Here is a 17815-nt window from a genome sequence, read left to right on the forward strand (position 1 = left end):
AAAGAAGTCATTATACGAAAAAGATACTTACATGTTGTATGTTTATAGCAACACAATTTGCAATTGCAGCAATATGGAAGCAGCCTAAATGCCCATCACTCAATGAATGGATAAATGAAAGTTGGTATGTATGTGTGTGTGTATAAAATATAAATATATATATATATATACACACACACACACACACACACACCATGGAATACTGCTCAGCCATAAAAAGGAATGAATTAATAGCATTTGCAGCAACCTGGTTGGAATTGGAGACTATTATACAAAGTGAAGTCACTCAGGAATGGAAAATCAAACATCATATGTTCTCACTCATATGTGCCAGCTAAGCTATGAGACATCCAGGCATTAAGAATGATACACTGGACTTTGGGGACTTGGAGGAAATGTTGGGGACTGGAGAAGGAAAAAAGACTATATCTTGGGTACAGTGAACACTACTTGGTTGATGGCTGCACAAATATCTCAGAAATCACTACTAAAGAAGTTATTAATTCAACCTAACACTACTTGTTTCCCAAAAAGATAATAAAAAAATTTAATGTCTTTATTTAAAACGACTTACATTGTAGTCACAACTGAATTGAATGTAAAGATATCTAAAATAGCTTATCTGAAATAAATAATATAGGTGCCCATAAATATGTTGAGCAATGCACACAATCAATGATACTTTTAGGACTTAATAGAAAAAGGAGGATATTAAAAAGAATAATTTAGCAGACATCAAAACATAAAGTTTATGAGGTAACTCTCTCTCCAGACTTTCCCTTTCCTAACATCTTCTTGAATGCTCTGGTCACTTCCTTGTTGCGGAGGCTGTAGATGAGGGGATTCAGCATGGGAGTGAGAATGGTGTAGAATACAGACACCATCTTGTCCTTCTTTGGGGATCGATCAGATGTGGGGCGTATGTACATAAACAAACCTGCTCCATAGTACATTCCCACCACCATAAGGTGAGAGGAACAGGTAGTAAAAGCTTTGCGACGACCCTCTCCAGATCCCATGTGAATCACAGCCAGAATAACTCGAGCATAGGAAGCAATGATGATTGCAACGGGGAAAACAAGCATTACTATACAGCAGATGAAAAGAACCTTTTCAAATATTGATGTGTCATTGCATGAGAGGATTAGTAGGGAAGGGAACTCACAGAAGAAGTGGGCTATTTCCCGAGACCCACAATAGGAGAAGGAAAATGTAGCTACAACATTGATAATTCCATCGGTAGAGCCCAGGATCCAGGAGAAGGCAGCCGTAAGTCCACAAATTTGGGGTCTCATGAAATTGGTGTATCTGAGAGGGTGGCAAATGGCAATATAGCGGTCATAAGCCATAACAGCCAACAGAAAGCATTCAGAGCCCAGCAGTGATGTATAGAAGAAAATTTGTGTGGCACAGCCAGCCATAGATATGAATTTGCTGCCAGACAAGTAGTTGAAGGCCATCTTGGGTACAGTGGTGCAGATGAGCATGAAGTCCATGAGGGACAGTTGGCTGAGGAGGAAGTACATGGGGGTGTGTAACTGAGTGTCCAAGTAGATGAGGAGAACCATGGCAGAGTTTCCCATGAAGGCCACTGAAAAGATGGCCAGGACCAGAAAGAAGAGGAAGGTGTGGGTGGGGCTGTGATTGAAGATTCCCAGGAGGATGAAGTCAGAGTTGAAGGTCTGATTCTCCCATGCCATGATGAATATGCTTTTTACCTAGTACCACAAAACCAGTATATTAATTTGGTAAAACTTTACTCAGTGCCTTATAAATCATGTGATTGTGGTAAATTCTGTAGTTTGTTGATCAATACAGCATGACCAGAAGTAGGAAACTCAAAGATTAAGAATTATAGAATCATAAAGAAATATGTTCTTTCAGCACTGTCTCACTTATAAAATTATGGAGCTTGTCCTAAGTTTTTCTTCTGAGCATCCTTTTTCTCCATTAAAAATTAGAAAAACGATATCTAATATGTAATCAAATTTTTCCAAAAGAATATATCTCCAAAGCTAACAGATTGTTCCTATAACACGAGAAGTCTTTTACAGATAAATTGGTAGAGAAACTCAGCTGCAGTCTACATGTGACCAACACAATACTAGAAATGGAGAATAAATTTGTGTCTTTGCTCACATGATGGTAGGCATTTTTACCACAGTGTTAAGAAAATCTGTATATTTACCTATTACTTTATAGTTTAGAGTATTTGATCTATACTTTATAGTAAGTTTTTTGTACAGTAAGTGGATAAACTGAAAAGACTTTCAATTGTACAAATCAAAGACCTATGCCCTTTTTTCTATAGCTCAGATTTACAAATTAAATTATATTTCTTCCCCAAAAATACTCAGCACGTGTGCTTGTTTAGAAATACATAAAGGGTATAATTATTTAAGGTGTGGTCATATTGGAGTAGAGTGCACCTCTCTAATCCAATATGACTCATGTTCTGATTAGAAGGTGGCCATGTGAATACTGACACACTGGGGAATGCGAGGTGATAGGGAAAGTAGGGATTGGAGTGATGCGTCTACAAACCAAGAAATGCCAAAAACTGTTATCACAAGAGCTTAGGAGAGAGGAATGGGACACATTCGTCCTCTTAGAGCCCTCAGAAATAACTATCCCTGCTGACATCCATCTTGATTTCAGATTTCAAGCCTCCAGAACTGTGAGGTAAAATTATGTTGTTTCAACATAAACAGTTTGAGATACTCTGTATTGGCATTCCTAGGAAACTAACACACACAATATCTCTCTAGAGAATAAGCACATATAAAAACAGAAATTCAGAAAAGCATGAGATTCACCCTTTCTTTTTTTTTTTTTTTTTTTTTTTTTTTGACTGGCGCCTTCCCCCGCCGCCCGGGCTTGGGTGTCGGGGCCGGGTCTCTCCCCCCGCCCTCCCATCCCAGGTTCCGCGCCATTCTCCTGCCTCAGCCTCCCGAGTAGCTGGGACTGCAGTGCCGCCACCTGCGCCCGGCTGGATTTTTTTGTATTTTTCAGTAGAAGGCGGGGTTCACGTGTTAGCCAGGATGGTCTCCAGTCTCTCCGACCTGCATTGATCCGCCCGTCTCAGCCTCCCCAAAGTGCTGGGATTACGGAAAAGGCGGAGCCGCAGCCCGGCCCACCACTCAGGAGAATGCCACGAGAGAGCCTATTATAATGATGTTCCTCACTGGGGCTACCACAGTAATCAGAACAAACAAAGCCCCTGTCCATTCAGGTCATAGTGAGTGTGATTAGATGCTTACTATAAAACACTTTGGGATTTCGTAAGAGGATAAATGTTTTGGAGAAAAGTAAGTCAAAGAAGGCTGTTAATATTGTGTTCAATTTTGAATAAAGCAGTCAAGGGAAACCCCACACATCTAACGGCTTCTGGCAAAGACTGAAGTGAGAAAGAGACCAGACCACAAGAAAGAGTTGTACATAAGTGAATTCCACAAAATGAAATGCAATAAATAGAAAATACGCAGAGAAAATAGAAGTGTGTAGAAGATTTTGGGAAACCAGAGGATTTTCTAACTCAAAGTTATGTTTCTTGTATGTTGTGGCATTTAGATTGAATTGTATGAGATACTTATAAATGCATGAGCAAAGCCAGTATGTGAAGAGTGATTATTCCCAGCAATAAAAAATGATGCCATGAACAGAAAGATAAGCCTAGTGAGTAGACTGATTAGACAGAAATGTACTTTTTAAAAATTCATGCATCACATGTTAATGAGACTAAAAATAACACAACAATGAAAGCTTAATAAACCAGGAGCAGCAAGAGAGTTAGAAGAAATTTGCAGAGGAGATGGAATCCAGAATTTGTCCTCATGGGTTGAAATACAATTTTTTAAATAGGGAGGTAGTAAAGTATATCTTTTTGAGTTATATTTATTTACATAAATTTTGAATAATATTGTGGGTAAGAATGAAAAAATTACTGAAACTTAGTTTTACATTTTAATTCAAGAACAACTGTGACCTGCGAATACTAACCTACCAAGAAATGCCTCTTCAGTGCTGGGAAGACACAGAAGGAACCTCCTTATGGGACTCTCGGGAGATTAGAATGTCAATCTCTAAAAGAAAAACAAATCATTTTTGTCAATGAGCGTGAAGAGAGAAACAGGTCTCAACCTCCTCCCTTTCTGGTTTTAAAACAAATGGTTATCAAGGACTTGGATAAACCTGATTATTGGTATCTCAGATCTAGGTTCACTCAATGTCTTGAGAATGAGAAATGGGCATCTCTGGGATCTTTAGTGTTGAGGGTTTCCTACCACAGGGTTCCCTTGTGTTGTCATCAAGAGGAGGTGGGCTTTTAAGGTCAATCAGTGGAAAAGACTTTGTATTGCCTCAATAATTTCCAGTGCTTATGAGCTGAATTCACTTCAAGAAAATAACTCATCTCAACTTACTTTATGGAACCACCTATTTTGACCATCATACCGTAGCTTTCCCAGTTATCTTGATCTTGTCAACTGTTGTAATACACAATTTATGCAAATAAAACTGTATTATCTCAAATCTCCACCATAATCTGTCTTTAATTCAGCCTGAAATATTACTCCAAGAAGGAAGCTATGTCATCAAGTTAGCTTCTCCCTACGCTTCTTTTTAACTTGGCAAAGTGTTCTTTACATTTGGGAAACACGACTTCCAAGTCACTAAGTTGAAATGAAATGTTGATTAATTCTACTTGATCATTTAGACATTTCTACTGTATGTTTTACATTCAATTGAATGATGCAGCATTAAAACAAAATTGATTAACAAATGTAAATCTACATATCCTCTGAATTTTCTCTCAGTTACACATTAATAAATAATTTATATAAATGCACTCTTATTTGTGTTGTATTTTTGCACCTCCCTTCATGGCCTCAAAATTCCCTTCATACCCACATGCTAACATTACCTTCATTGATTTTGTCCTGTCACAGAGAATGTGGCAAGATATATCACAAATACATAACAGTTCATAAGTGATAAAATTGAAAATACAGAGCACTAGATTGCCCTATGCCTTGTATATTAAGATCCATCTGAACATTCATTCAATACGATTCTATAAAGAAAAATTATGTTGTTTCTAGTGAGAAATTTGACATTCTTTCTAAGTTAGTAAGATACATATGAGAAATTGTGCTTACCTTTAGGCACTAGGAATATGAGACCCAATCCTGAAGCTCAGTGTAAGTTATCCAGGATATAAACAATCCAAAAATGCAGTGAATATAACATTGGGATTCCAAGAGATATTTGTATATATTCCTATAAAAATGGATCTGTGGTGAAATATATTAGCAACTCCAAGTTATTCAGGACTAGTCACTGCCAAGAAAAGCAGAACATTTTGAGTTTGAGCACTTTACTAGAAGGAATATTTAAAGCAGCTTTTTCAGAATGGATCTGAAATTATGACATCTTGTTTTTTATTTTTTTTAGAATACCTATTGATATTTCAAAGGTTGCCATGTAATGAGGTACAACACTTTGAACTCTGCATTTGACATTGCCTACCAACTATTTTTCCCTTAATTGAAACTTTATGCTTTTAATTTTATTTATTTTATCTAATCTGCATTGTTTCTGTTGTGATAAACTCCATCATTTTGTAAAAAGATGGTGCATACATTCAGTTTTTTTAAATGTATTTTTTACGTGTTAACATCATCATGTCCGCAAGAGGAGTCATTAGATTTCATTACACTGTGATACTGTGCATATGCCCAGAGCAATGTATTGTAACACAAAGTTCCTGAAAATCATGGTCAGATTTTACGACAGTGTGATACTGTGCACGGGCCAGAGCAACACAGAAACCATGAAAATCTGGGTGAGAAATTGAGAAGGCACTGAGTGAAATGATGAAAAAGAGACATCGAGAGGCCGAAACTTGATCACAAAGAAAGAAGTAAAGCATTACGTGAAATAATGTCAGACAGCATGTGTAATCCACTGAGGTTGCTAAAATGACTTTACCCTTTTGTAATCGGAATGATCAGGATACAAAACAAAACAAAAAATCTCTCATATTAGCAAAAATGGGCATAGTGATTTTATTTGTAATATGAAAATGCAACCTGCATGTGCACTGGCAATGGAATTTATAACCATAACTACAGGAAGTAGCATTGATGAGTCTCGCAAATAGAATGTTGAATGAACAAAGTAGATCATGGGGAATGACTTCATGAATCCTATTATAGTAATTTAAACATACATATAAAAATCATTCATTAAGTGCAACAGTCCTGGAATAATGATTGACTACAAAATAGACTTGAAAGGTTACAAGATGAGAGTCGAAGTGTTTTTCAAAAGCACTAGTAATATTTTAAGGCATTTTACAAAATGTATATCTAACATATTTTATAAATAAACATTTTTGTATACTTGAACTTTAATAAAATATGTAAACATACGTGTAAATGTCTTAGAAGAGCACATGACAAATGTAAAGCCTTCATTAATACAGGTTGAGGATTTCTTATCCAAAATGCTTGGGACCAGATGTGTTGCAGATTTCAGACTTTTTCAGACTTTGGAATATCTGCATGTAGATAAAGAGATATCCTTGGAATGGACTCCAAGTGTAGAGACAAAATTCATTTATGTTCAAAGTATACCTTATACACATAGTCTGAGGGTAATTTTATGCCATATTTTAAAATAATTTTGTGTATGGGAGAAAATTTGTGTACACCGAACCATCAGAAAGTAAGAGTGTCACAATCTCATGTCAGCACTGAAAAAGATTCAGGTTTTGGAGTAGTTTGCATATTAGATTTTTGGTTTAGGGATTCTCATCCTCTATGAGCTACAATTATTAAAAGAAAAGAGAATGTGGCCAAAACATTCAAATCATGTCCTGTTCTCATCTGCTACTTTCCTCCTCTGACTCCTATTCACTGTCAATTTCTTTCTCAAATCTACAATACCAGGATATGAAAATATTGAATTTTATCCAATCTTTCACATTGATAAGCTGAGACAGGTAACCACTCCTTCTACCTCAAGTTGTACCACATTTCTCAAAGTAATATTGCACGAATAAAGTAGAACAACGTTTATAAAATTATTAGCACAAAAATGACATGAGAAATGAAATCAATCGTCACCATGTTCAGCAGAAATTTTGGCACTAGCTTCCAACCAGTCTTGCTTGGGCTTGGTTAACTTACCTCTTAGTACTGATCTGAATAGTGTGTATTTTCAATGAGACTGTAGGTTCCTGGGAAGGCAAAAATATGTAAATATCTTACATGTTTTTATATTTCCATCATCAGAAGAAAAGCACCTAACATACAATGGGTATCTTTATTGTTATTGACAAATCAATGAAGAGACAAAAACTTAAATTTTTAGCCCTTGGGGAATCCATTCCCTTGTCTTTAATTATAAAAGTTTATATTACCTTCTATCTCCTCTCCTAGGTTGTGAAGCAGAATTAGCTTCCTTTTCTTGAAAATCCTACAAAGATAGTGATGACTCCTTCCTTGCAGATTAGTGTAAACTTTCTGAAACTTCTCCTGCCTGTCTCTCACTTGATGAGGTAAAAAATACCAAGTGCTTTCTGTGCAACTGGCACTGTGGTAAAAAAAAAAAAAAAAAAAAAAAAAAAGTTTGTAAACTCACATAACACCTACAACCATTGTGTATGTCAGATACCCTTATTAGACACCTGAATATATTATTATATATTATCTTTAATTATATTCTCATTTTTGAGCCAGCCTTGCATCTCAGGGATAAAGCATACCTGATTACGGTGGACAAGCTTTTTGATGTGCTGCTGGATTCAGTTTGCCAGTATTTTGTTGAGGATTTTTACATTGATAATCATCAAAGATACTGTCCTAAAGTTTTCTTTAGTTGTACCTCCCCCAGGTTTTTTTAATCAAGATAATGCTGGCTTCATAGAGTGAGTTAAGGAGGAGCCCCTTATTTCCAATTTTTGGGGATAATTTCAGTATGAATGGTACCAGCTGTTCTTTATACTGCTTGTAGAATTCAGCTGTGAATCTCTCTGGTCCTGGGCATTTTTTTTTTTTTTTTTTTTTTTTGATAATGCCTAAATTTCAGAATTCGTGACTAGTCTGTTCAGGGACTCAATTTCTTCCTGGTTCTGTCTTGGGAGGGTGTAAGTACTTAGAAATTTATCCATTTCTTCTAGATTTTCTCGTTTATGTGCATAGAGGTGTCCATAATATTCTATGATAGTTATTCATATTTCTGTGTGGTCAGTTTTGAAGTATATGTATTATTTTTGTGGTGAGGGCACATAACGTATCCACTTTCTTTACGTTTTCAAAGAATACAATCATGCATCACTTATGACAGGGATACTAAGAAATACGTTGGTAGGCCAGTTTATCATTGTACAGGAATCCTAAAGTGTACTTTCACAAACCTAAATATGTACACACACACACACATTAAATGTCCTGGCATCATTATTATCAATTATTTCTCTTACTTGATCTGCAATGCCAATGGCAAGTGCTACCTATGCTGCATTATAATCCTATGGGATCGCCATCATATATACAGTCTGATCTTGACCAAAATATCCTTATGCAGTTTATGACTGTACAATATAATATCATTTACCATAGTTACTTGTTGTACAATATATCTTCTGTAATTTACTCCTCCTATCTAGCTGTAACTATGCATTTACTGACAAACATCTCTCTGCTTTTCTCTTATTGCAGCCTCTGGTAATCACTATTTTGCTCTTGACTTCCATGAGATCAACTTTTTTAGATTCCACATATGAGTGAGAGCATATGGTATCTGAAATTCTATTTCTGATTTAGTTTACATAATATAATGTCTTCCAGGTTCATCTATGTTGTTGTAAATGGCAAAATTTCATTCCGGTTTATGAGTGAATGAAAATCCATTGTGTATGTATATCATGTTTCATTTATCCATTGATGGATATGTAGGTTGACTTCATATTTTGAGTAATTTTAAGCTGCTTCAAAAAACATGGGAGTGCAAGTATCTCTTCAACAACCCAATTTCATTTTCCTTAGATATATACCCAGTAGTAGCATTGCTGGATCATATAGTAGTTCTATTTTCAATTTTTTGAGAAACCGCCATACTGTTTTCCATAATGGCTGGACTAATTTACATTGTCAACAACAGTGAATAAGGTTTTCCTGTCCCCACATTCTTACCCACACTGGTTATCTTTTGTCTTTTTTTAATAGTCATTCTAACTGTGAAGTGATATCTGTTCTGTTTTTGATTTGTATTTTCCTGATCATTAGATGCAGACCACTTGTTTTTACCTGTTGGCTACTTGTTTGCTTTCTTTTGAAAAATGTCTATTTAAGCCTTTTGACCATTTTTAACTGGGTTTCTTGCTTTATTTTCATTTATTTATTTATTTATGGCTATTAAGTTTCTTACATATTTTGGATATTAACCCCTTATCGTATGTATATTTGGCAAATATTTCCTCCCATTCCATAGGCTGTCTCTTCACTGTGCTGATTGTTCCTTTTGCAGTTCACTGTAATCCCATCTCTCGGTCTTTGTTTTTCTTGCCTGTGCTTTGAGGTCTTATAAAAAGAATCCCCATATCAACATCATCAAACATTTCCCTTATATTTTCTTCAAGTAGTTTCATTAATTTAAGTTTTCCATTTAAGTCATTAAGCCACTTAGAGTTAAGTTTTGTATATGATGAAAGAAAAAAACCTACAATTTCATTCTTCTGCATGTGGATATCCAGCTTTATACAAAAGCATTTATTGGAGAGACTGTCCTTTCCCCAATGTATGTTGTTGGCATCTTTGTTGAAAATCAGTTGGTGATAAATGTTTAGATATATATCTGGGCTCTCTATTTTGTTCCAATTGTTTATCAGTCTGTTTTGGTGTTAGTAGTATACTGTTTTCATTATTTATATCTTTACAGTATATTTTAAAGTCAAGTAGTGTAATGCCTTTAGCTTTGTTCTTTTCCCTCAAGATTGCTTTGGCTAGTCAAGTTCTTTTGTGGTTCCATATGAAATTTAGATTTGTTTCTATTTTTATAAAGAATGCATTAGAATTTTGATAAGGATTTTATTGAATCTGTAGATTGCTTTAAGTAGTATGAACATTTTAATAATATGAATTCTTCCAATCCATGAACATGAGATATCTTTTCATTTAGTTGTATCTTCGGTTTCTTTCATCAGGGTTTTATAGTTGCTATTGTAGTGACCTTTTGGTCAAATTTATTTATTCCTTGTGATGAACTCCCTTAGCATTTGTTTGTTTTTATCTGCCACTTGGCAGAACAGATTTGCAGGGTATAGCATGCTTGGTTTGCAATTTCTTTTGCTTGTATACTTTGAATATGTCTCTCCACTTCCTCTGATTGCAACATTTTTGTTTAGAAGTTCACTTATAGCCTTATAAGAGATCCTTTATATGTGACAAGTTTCTTCTCTCTAGCTGCTTTTGAGAGTCTCACTTTGTCTTTGACTTAACAATTTGATTATAATGTGCCTCTTAGTATTCTTTTTTGAATTCATCTTGCTTTCATCCTTTGAATTTTCTGAATCTTTATGTCCATATTCTTTCCTAACTTCAGAAAATATTCAAATAGTATTTTTTTCATAAACTTTTTGTCTCTGTGTCTCTCCTCTCTTTCAGATACTCCCATAATTTATATATTTGTACATTTAATGGTGTCCCATATATTCCTTATTTTTGTTAACTCTTGAAAATTTTTTGTTTCTCTAGATGACCTGGTTTTTGAATTCACTAATACTTTCTTCTGCATGATTGTGTTTCATGTGGGAACTTTATTGAAATTTTCAGTTCTGTCATTGTGTTCTTCAGCTCCAGTAATTCTTTTAGTTATTTTTTAAAAATGTTCTCTATTTATCATTTTAGAATCTCATTTGCTTCTTGCATTGTTTTTCTAATTTTATATAGTTGTTTATCTGTATTTTCTTGTATTCTTGGGCAATATTGCTGGTTTCTCTGATGTATGCAACGAATTGCAAACATACCCTTGGTACGATTACAACAAGTAACTAACTTATGACTTAGCCAAGGAGTGTCTGCGTTAGTTTCACCAGCAATAAGAAGTGTGTCATTCAGAATTTTATTTTCTTATATCTTAGTGAGCTTTGTTAAGATGATCATCTAGAATTCTTTTCCAAGCAATTTATATAACGCCATTTCCTTGGGATTTATTATTTGAGTTCATGAGCTTCCTTTGGTGGTATCATGTTTGCCTCATTCTTTGTTAACATGTAGCCTTGTATTGGCCCCTGAGCACATGAAGAAGCACACTCCTGTTTTAGTCTCACAGACTGGCAACAAGTTAAGTCTTTTCCAACTAGGGCTCCTGACTGTTGAAATTGTTTCTGAGATTGCAGTTGAGTGGGAATGGATCTGGGTATTGTGGTTGATACTAGTTCCGCAGTGGAGGCCACAGTTGGTGGGGTTATTCCCATGAACTAGACTGAGTGTCTGTTGTATCTGGATCCTGAACGTACTGAACTGTCTCCAGGACCTTGGTCTGTGGGGCTGGTGATCTGCTCCAGGGTTCACAGATGGCTGGATTTTATTAGGTATGCTGATAAAGGTGACTTTCCCTAGATCTCTGGGAAGAGTCCCACTGAATCACCGGATGGGCCCCTGAGCTGGTTGCACTGCTTCAGTGTATGCTGAGATATGCTGGAGCTGAGACACAGAGATGTTTTAGGTCCACAGCAACAACGGAGATCTTCCGTCCTGTCTCTTGGGTTGAGGATAGGTATGTCTCCCAGTGGGTTCTTGGGTGAGTAGCTCTGATCTCAGGTGCAGTTGAGAAGACCTGGAGTCAACTCATATGGCCACTTCAAGGTCCACAATGTGAACAAAATTTGGGCATTATCCTTCAGAGGCACTACTGGATGTGCCTCCCTCTGAGTCCCCAGGTAGGCAGAGGTGGTCTCAGTCTGCAAACATGAGGCACCAGAACCAAAGTCAATGATATTTGAGAACCTGGTGAGAAACAGAGATTGGCAAGCCTGCCACAGGGACTCTGATTGTTGCCTCTCCCTCCAGGACTCTGGCTGTATATAAATGCTCCCAGACCATAGCTGGGAGGTGCTAAAACCAAGCTTCAGGACTAATTCAGAATCTGCTATGGGTTCTATGTTGGCAAGCTCGACATGGCTGCACCAGCAGGCAAGAATCTAAGAAGTTCCTTATGTAGGCAGGATTGCATGTAGACTGCAGCTGAAAGAGGCTAGCTCTGATATTCAGGGCCCTTTCTAGAGCTGCTATTTTTGAAAAGCCAGAAATCCTCCCCAGTGGTTCAGATGAGTGAGTCTCCAAACAAATCCTCATGCCTTTGGGATAGCTTCCCAACTGCAGTGAGAGGAGCTGGATCTGAGATTAGGCCCCTTTAGAATCTGCTGTGGGATGAAGGCTGGCAAGCCTGTTCCAGCGGATGAGAATCGTACATTTCTCTGCAGTTTTCTGCATAAGTGGGAGAGTTCCCTGACTATGGCAAACAGTGGCTGGAGTCATGACAGGGCCTTTGTCAGGATCTTCTTGGGGTCAGAGACCAGCAAGCCTGTTTCAGGGGCTTAGATGGGTGAGTCTCCCAGTAGTTTCCTACACAGGTAGGCAAACTCCCTGGGCTGCAGCAGAGTGGGGCTGGAGTTAAGACAGTGTCTGTTCAGAGTCTACTCTGGGACAGAGGCCAACAAGCCTGTCCTGGTTGCACAGAGGAGTGAGTCTCCCTTTTAGTCCTCTTGTGAACAGTACAAAGCTGGGACTAAAGCCAAGAGTAGCTGGAGGCAAGTTACAGGAAAACTTTCAGGCCCACTGCCGAGACTGACGCAGGCACGCAGGTGAGTCTGTCTGCTGAGGCACTGCTGGGCATGATTCCTCCTGGACCCCTTGGCAGATGGTGTTGGTAACAGACACAAGGCTGAACAGAGCTATAACCAAGTCCTTTGGGGGAATAGGGCGATTTCCAGATTTGTACCTGGGAACCTAATTGGTGTGTCTGCCACCGAGGTGTGGGTCTTCACTCTCAAAACAACCTCCTCACAAAAGAGACCTTGATTTGCAGATGCGTGCAAAGTTTATGTGGTCCTGGTGGGATATAAGCGGGTGACCTCCTATGCTGCCATCTTGCTTGGAAGTTCATATTATTCATCAAAAAAGTGACAGAACTTTCTTTTTTAAGCATCAGTAAATCGTATTTTCAAGTTGGAAACTAAATTACATGAGGCTTTACGAGAAAAAGTGAATGATAACTTAAAGTACTGTAATTAAAGTCAAGGTACCAAATATCCCGGAGGAATTGAAAAATTAAATCACAGAGGACTCAGGATAATTGTGTTGCAAGGGTTATCTCTAGAAATTTAAACATTTTCAGCCATTTTGAAGCAACATATCCTGTTGAAGACATCGGAAGGTAAGGTTTAGGGATGGAGTATAGTCCAAAATATCTAAGGCATTCTGGAGTTCAACCACAGTTAATGAAATTGCATTTTGTGCAAAGGTTCTATATCAAAAATTATTCTGTTTTAAAGTCCTCCAAATAGGGAAGTAAATGCTTCATGTTAATCTGCAACACATCTCTTTATAGTCTCTGTGAAATTAAAGCAGCGTGTTTCTATATTTGTCACAGTTTTTGAAAAATATTAAATGAAATAATACCTGTGAACCTGCTAAGTCAATGTAAGGTATTATTTATAGCAATAGAAAATGTCATAAGTTAAGAATCGTTGTAAGATTCTCCAGTGGATCTTGTCTATTTGTTCATACTTTCAATTAATTATGGAGGATGTATGGACTCCATCGCTGTGTAAACCTCACTTGTTTAAGAGTACATAAGAAATAAGCATATAGCTTACCAACAATCTAGTAAGAAAAACAGTATATTTTCAAAAATATTTTCTGTTGAGTAACAGTGAAGCTTATTGGAAGATTACCAAAAAATGTGTGACAAGATGTATACAACGGTGGTAACAGTCATCTGATGAATGCCTACTGTGATACAGTTATTTTAAGGAAAAAAATTTAAAGAAATAACTCATTATTCTTTATAGCAATTCTGTGATTGATGGGATTTTTTTTTAAATCTCAGAGATATTATTTGACTTGCCTGGTAGCAAGATTGTTGGTTTTACAGCAGAAAGGTAAGCCCCGGTTTATCTAATTTGAAGGTTTTTGACATTTGCAGTTTGTGTAAAACAGACAGTGGCCACATGTGTTCTGTGAGTTGAGTAAGTCAGAGCTTGCTATATCTGCAGAATGATGAAGCAAGCATGGAGAAAAATGCATGTGTGCTGTCACTGGAAGAAGACATATGATTTACAGAGGTAAAGGATTATGGAGACGAAAGATAATTTCAAACAAGACAAACCTGAGAAAGACCTAAGCTCACATTTTTGTATCATAGAGATCTCTAAGTAGAAATGCAAAGGGTTTGTACTAGAAAAAGAGAACAGATGGCTTGAAATAGAGGCTTGAACAATTTTCTGAAATTCCTCACAAACAAGATCAATAAGGAAAGTAGTATGTTCTGTAACAAAATGAAGACATTGAATGCCTTTAAGGAGAGTGCTATTAGTAGGATCAAAGGGTGCTTTGGAAACATTTAAAAATAATGTATTGTGAGATACTGAAGAATATAAGATTAATTTTATCCATAATCTCCAGGGGTACAGATGCAAAGATTTTTTTTTTTTCAGAAGTACTTATGAATCTTTTTAAAAGACACCAGCAATCCTTTTTGTGAGATGTGATTTGAAGTTTCTGTCTGTAGGCAGCAGGGTGTATGTGATGAATAATTTCTAAGTTTCAGCAAGGAGAGTTTTTGCATGCCATTTTTGTCTAGAATGTAGTACCTGGTTTTGCATCTATGTTTGAAAGTGGGAGAGTGATTTGTCTGTTGGCACGATGCAGCACATCTAGGGCAGACACTGAGTTTAGTTACCAACATTGAAGAACTGCTTCTTGCCTCATTTTCCTCTCCTTTGCTCGCCGTTCCACTCAGTTTCCCTGCAGCACCAACATTTCTTCTTTCAATGTGAATTGCCTTTTGATACTCTGTCTTTACTCAGTCAACATTTCTTCTTTTCTCTCTTCTTCCCACTTTACTATCTCAAATTCCCCTTTCCTTGGAGTATCTTTGTAAAACCCTTTCAGCCTATAGTTATAAATATTAAAAACCCAAACTGTTTAAAGTTGAATCTTAGATTCAGAATGTTATGTTTTAAAGATATTTGAGACAAAGGTTATTAATTCCATATGACAAGAGATTTCACAAGAATTGGATATAAACTTGTGATTAAATTTTCACAAACTTGATAAACAATGTTGTATTACACATTATGATTTAAGCGTGCAACTCCAATGTCTACACTAACCCTTCATGCTAATATAGCTCTAAATAAATGTATTCTTCCTAATATCACTTAACTGGCTTTCACTAAGACGTTGCTTATGTGAGACTGAAGTGAAGGAGACAGCTGAGTGCTCAGAAATAAGTGCCTTGACAACCAAGAAATACTATTTGCTTTAGTCTCCTCTGATAGGAAAGTAAAGAAAAGGATAACTTGTAAGACTGGCTTTGGCAAAAAGTGAGGTAATACAATGTAACACAATATAAATATATTCTATGCAAACTAACCTTGAAAATATTTGAACTATGAAAATATTAGAGGAATATATAGGCTGCATCTCTCTATCTGCTATACTGTAGATATTGTATTTCTTTGCTAGGAACTAACAACTGAAAAATGTTTCTCAATTAATAAGAGAACAGCTCGTCTTGATGGGTTCTACTATCCCATGCTGCTGTTCTTCAGGTGGGGCCTAATATGGGGTAAAGTGAACAGATGATTTTACGTAAGTGGACAGAATGTGACAAGGTATAGATTTAAAATATGCCACAGTTTGTTGTTAATACAGAAGGCATGGAAAACATTTGTGAGAAAAAAAAAAAGATGTAAAATTAAACCTAATTAGAGTCAGGTCCTGTCATTGGTTAATAATGGGGACCAGGACATTTTAATTCCCTCTGTGATTCAAGCTGTGTAGGACTGTGGTTAAACAGAAGAACAAGTCCCTGGCTAGGCAAAAAGATAAACAAGAAGACAAATACAGGTCAGAAGGTACATGGTCTATGGAGTTCCTCAAGGGGCACAGCTTCCGTCAATTACTAATCTAATTTGTGGACTAATTAATTATGTAATTTAGATACAACTTGAAAGAATTGATGTTTAAGGTTCTTATTATCTTTCAAGGATGCAGCACATTGGATTGAAATATTTTTTTGTACAAAATGGAAAAAGCAGCATTGTTAGGAGCTGATACGTTAAATGTTGATTTTCCATAAACTTTTAGTATTTATGTTTCAAACATGAGGAGAGAGATAATTTCAGACAAGTATAACAACATGGATGAACTTGAAATAAAAAATACATTTTGTTTATTAGAAGGACTGCAATTGAGTCAAGCAATGTGGTAATTTTCACCGGGCAATAAGTGTTAATTAAGAAACATTAAAAATTATGGGTATTTAAAAATGTTTCAGAGTTTTCTGTGGGATGTATATTGAAAGGTTTGCACTAGGATGAATGATAGAATGTTTTAAAAAATATAATTAGTAATTGTTTTAAGAAAAGTGGGAAAAGTGAAAATATCTGAAAAAATTAAGTAGCATGTGTTAGTTTACACAATATGGGTTGAGTTTTTTAATAACACTGTAAATGTGAAAAACATTTTAGAGAACTTAGAACTGATTAGGAATTTGGATGTGGTGAACACTAGAGTTATAATTAGAATATTGTTATAGTCACAGAACCGGTGATTACTACATAGATCAAAAGTATTAAAAAATTAATAAGACAGCATGAACAATTTGTTCAGAGGGTAACAGGAGAGAATTAAAGGAAGCCAATTCCTTAATCCGTGGAGAAAGGGCACAAGAATGAAACAAAATGAAGGTAAAAATAGAAAATTAAAAAGATGCTACTTTTTAGCCACTAGATTGCTCTTAAAAGGGTCTTTCTGAAGACCATGAAGATTTTTTTTCTTAAACTAGGAATAGACTGTACTCCCTCCAAAAGTATTTAATTTCAAATGTTTGTATTGTATGAACCATATCCCATGTAATGTTCTAAATACTTTAAAATCTAATTTTATTTAGTCTTTATAACACCTTGTAATATAGATATTGTAAATATCAAAATTTATGGAGTAGAAAACAGGGATTAGAGAAAATAATCATCTAACATCACACAGCTGAAAGAGTTTGAAATATGCTCTGACACTCTCGTGTAACCTGGTTCTTCAGGAAGATACACTGTACCTGACTGTCTTATGGACACATTTAATTTTTAGGGACCAGGGCATATTGGTGAAGATCTTCTGATGAAACTTACCGTTATTTGCAATAAGGATCAAGTAACATACTCCTCATGCTGGTATTTTAATTTGTTCTCATTACCTGGCATTCAATGAATCATGTATCATTTTAGTATTTGTTTCCATCTACACTTTCCTAGATGGAATTTTGTTAGCATCATAGGGTGTTGGGGGCCGCACCGGGGGTGGTGGAGAATGAAAGAACACACAAAGACAAAGACACACAGAGAACATGGCGGCCGCACTCAGAGCCTCCGCCTCACTTTATTTATACTCCATAAACCTCACGTCAGCAGAAAGAATGCAATGCAAAACAAACTTTCTTTTCCCACATGTAACCTTCTACTCAGTACCTTGTTTCTATATTCTTTCTTATTTACCCGCCTTCTTGGCGCCTACGGGAGTTCATTAAA

At 36.3% G+C, this 17815-nt stretch overlaps 1 protein-coding gene across 1 annotated transcript; it reads right to left on the minus strand.

Annotated features, from left to right (window-relative positions):
• Positions 1–242: 242 nt before the first annotated feature.
• On the minus strand, positions 243–1932 carry LOC100997632 (olfactory receptor 2M3). The gene has a single exon (XM_003893633.4). The coding sequence runs from the start codon at positions 1698–1700 to the stop codon at positions 750–752; it is 951 nt and encodes a 316-aa protein (XP_003893682.2). The 5' UTR covers positions 1701–1932; the 3' UTR covers positions 243–749.
• Positions 1933–17815: the final 15883 nt, after the last annotated feature.

This window comes from Papio anubis, chromosome 1 (genome assembly GCF_008728515.1).
Source record: "Papio anubis isolate 15944 chromosome 1, Panubis1.0, whole genome shotgun sequence".
Taxonomy (NCBI): Eukaryota; Metazoa; Chordata; class Mammalia; order Primates; family Cercopithecidae; genus Papio; species Papio anubis.

What these genes read in the sequence shown, in the direction of transcription:
- LOC100997632 (XM_003893633.4), bottom strand. Translation starts at nt 1,700, where the DNA reads ATGGCATGGGAGAATCAGACCTTCAACTCTGACTTCATCCTCCTGGGA.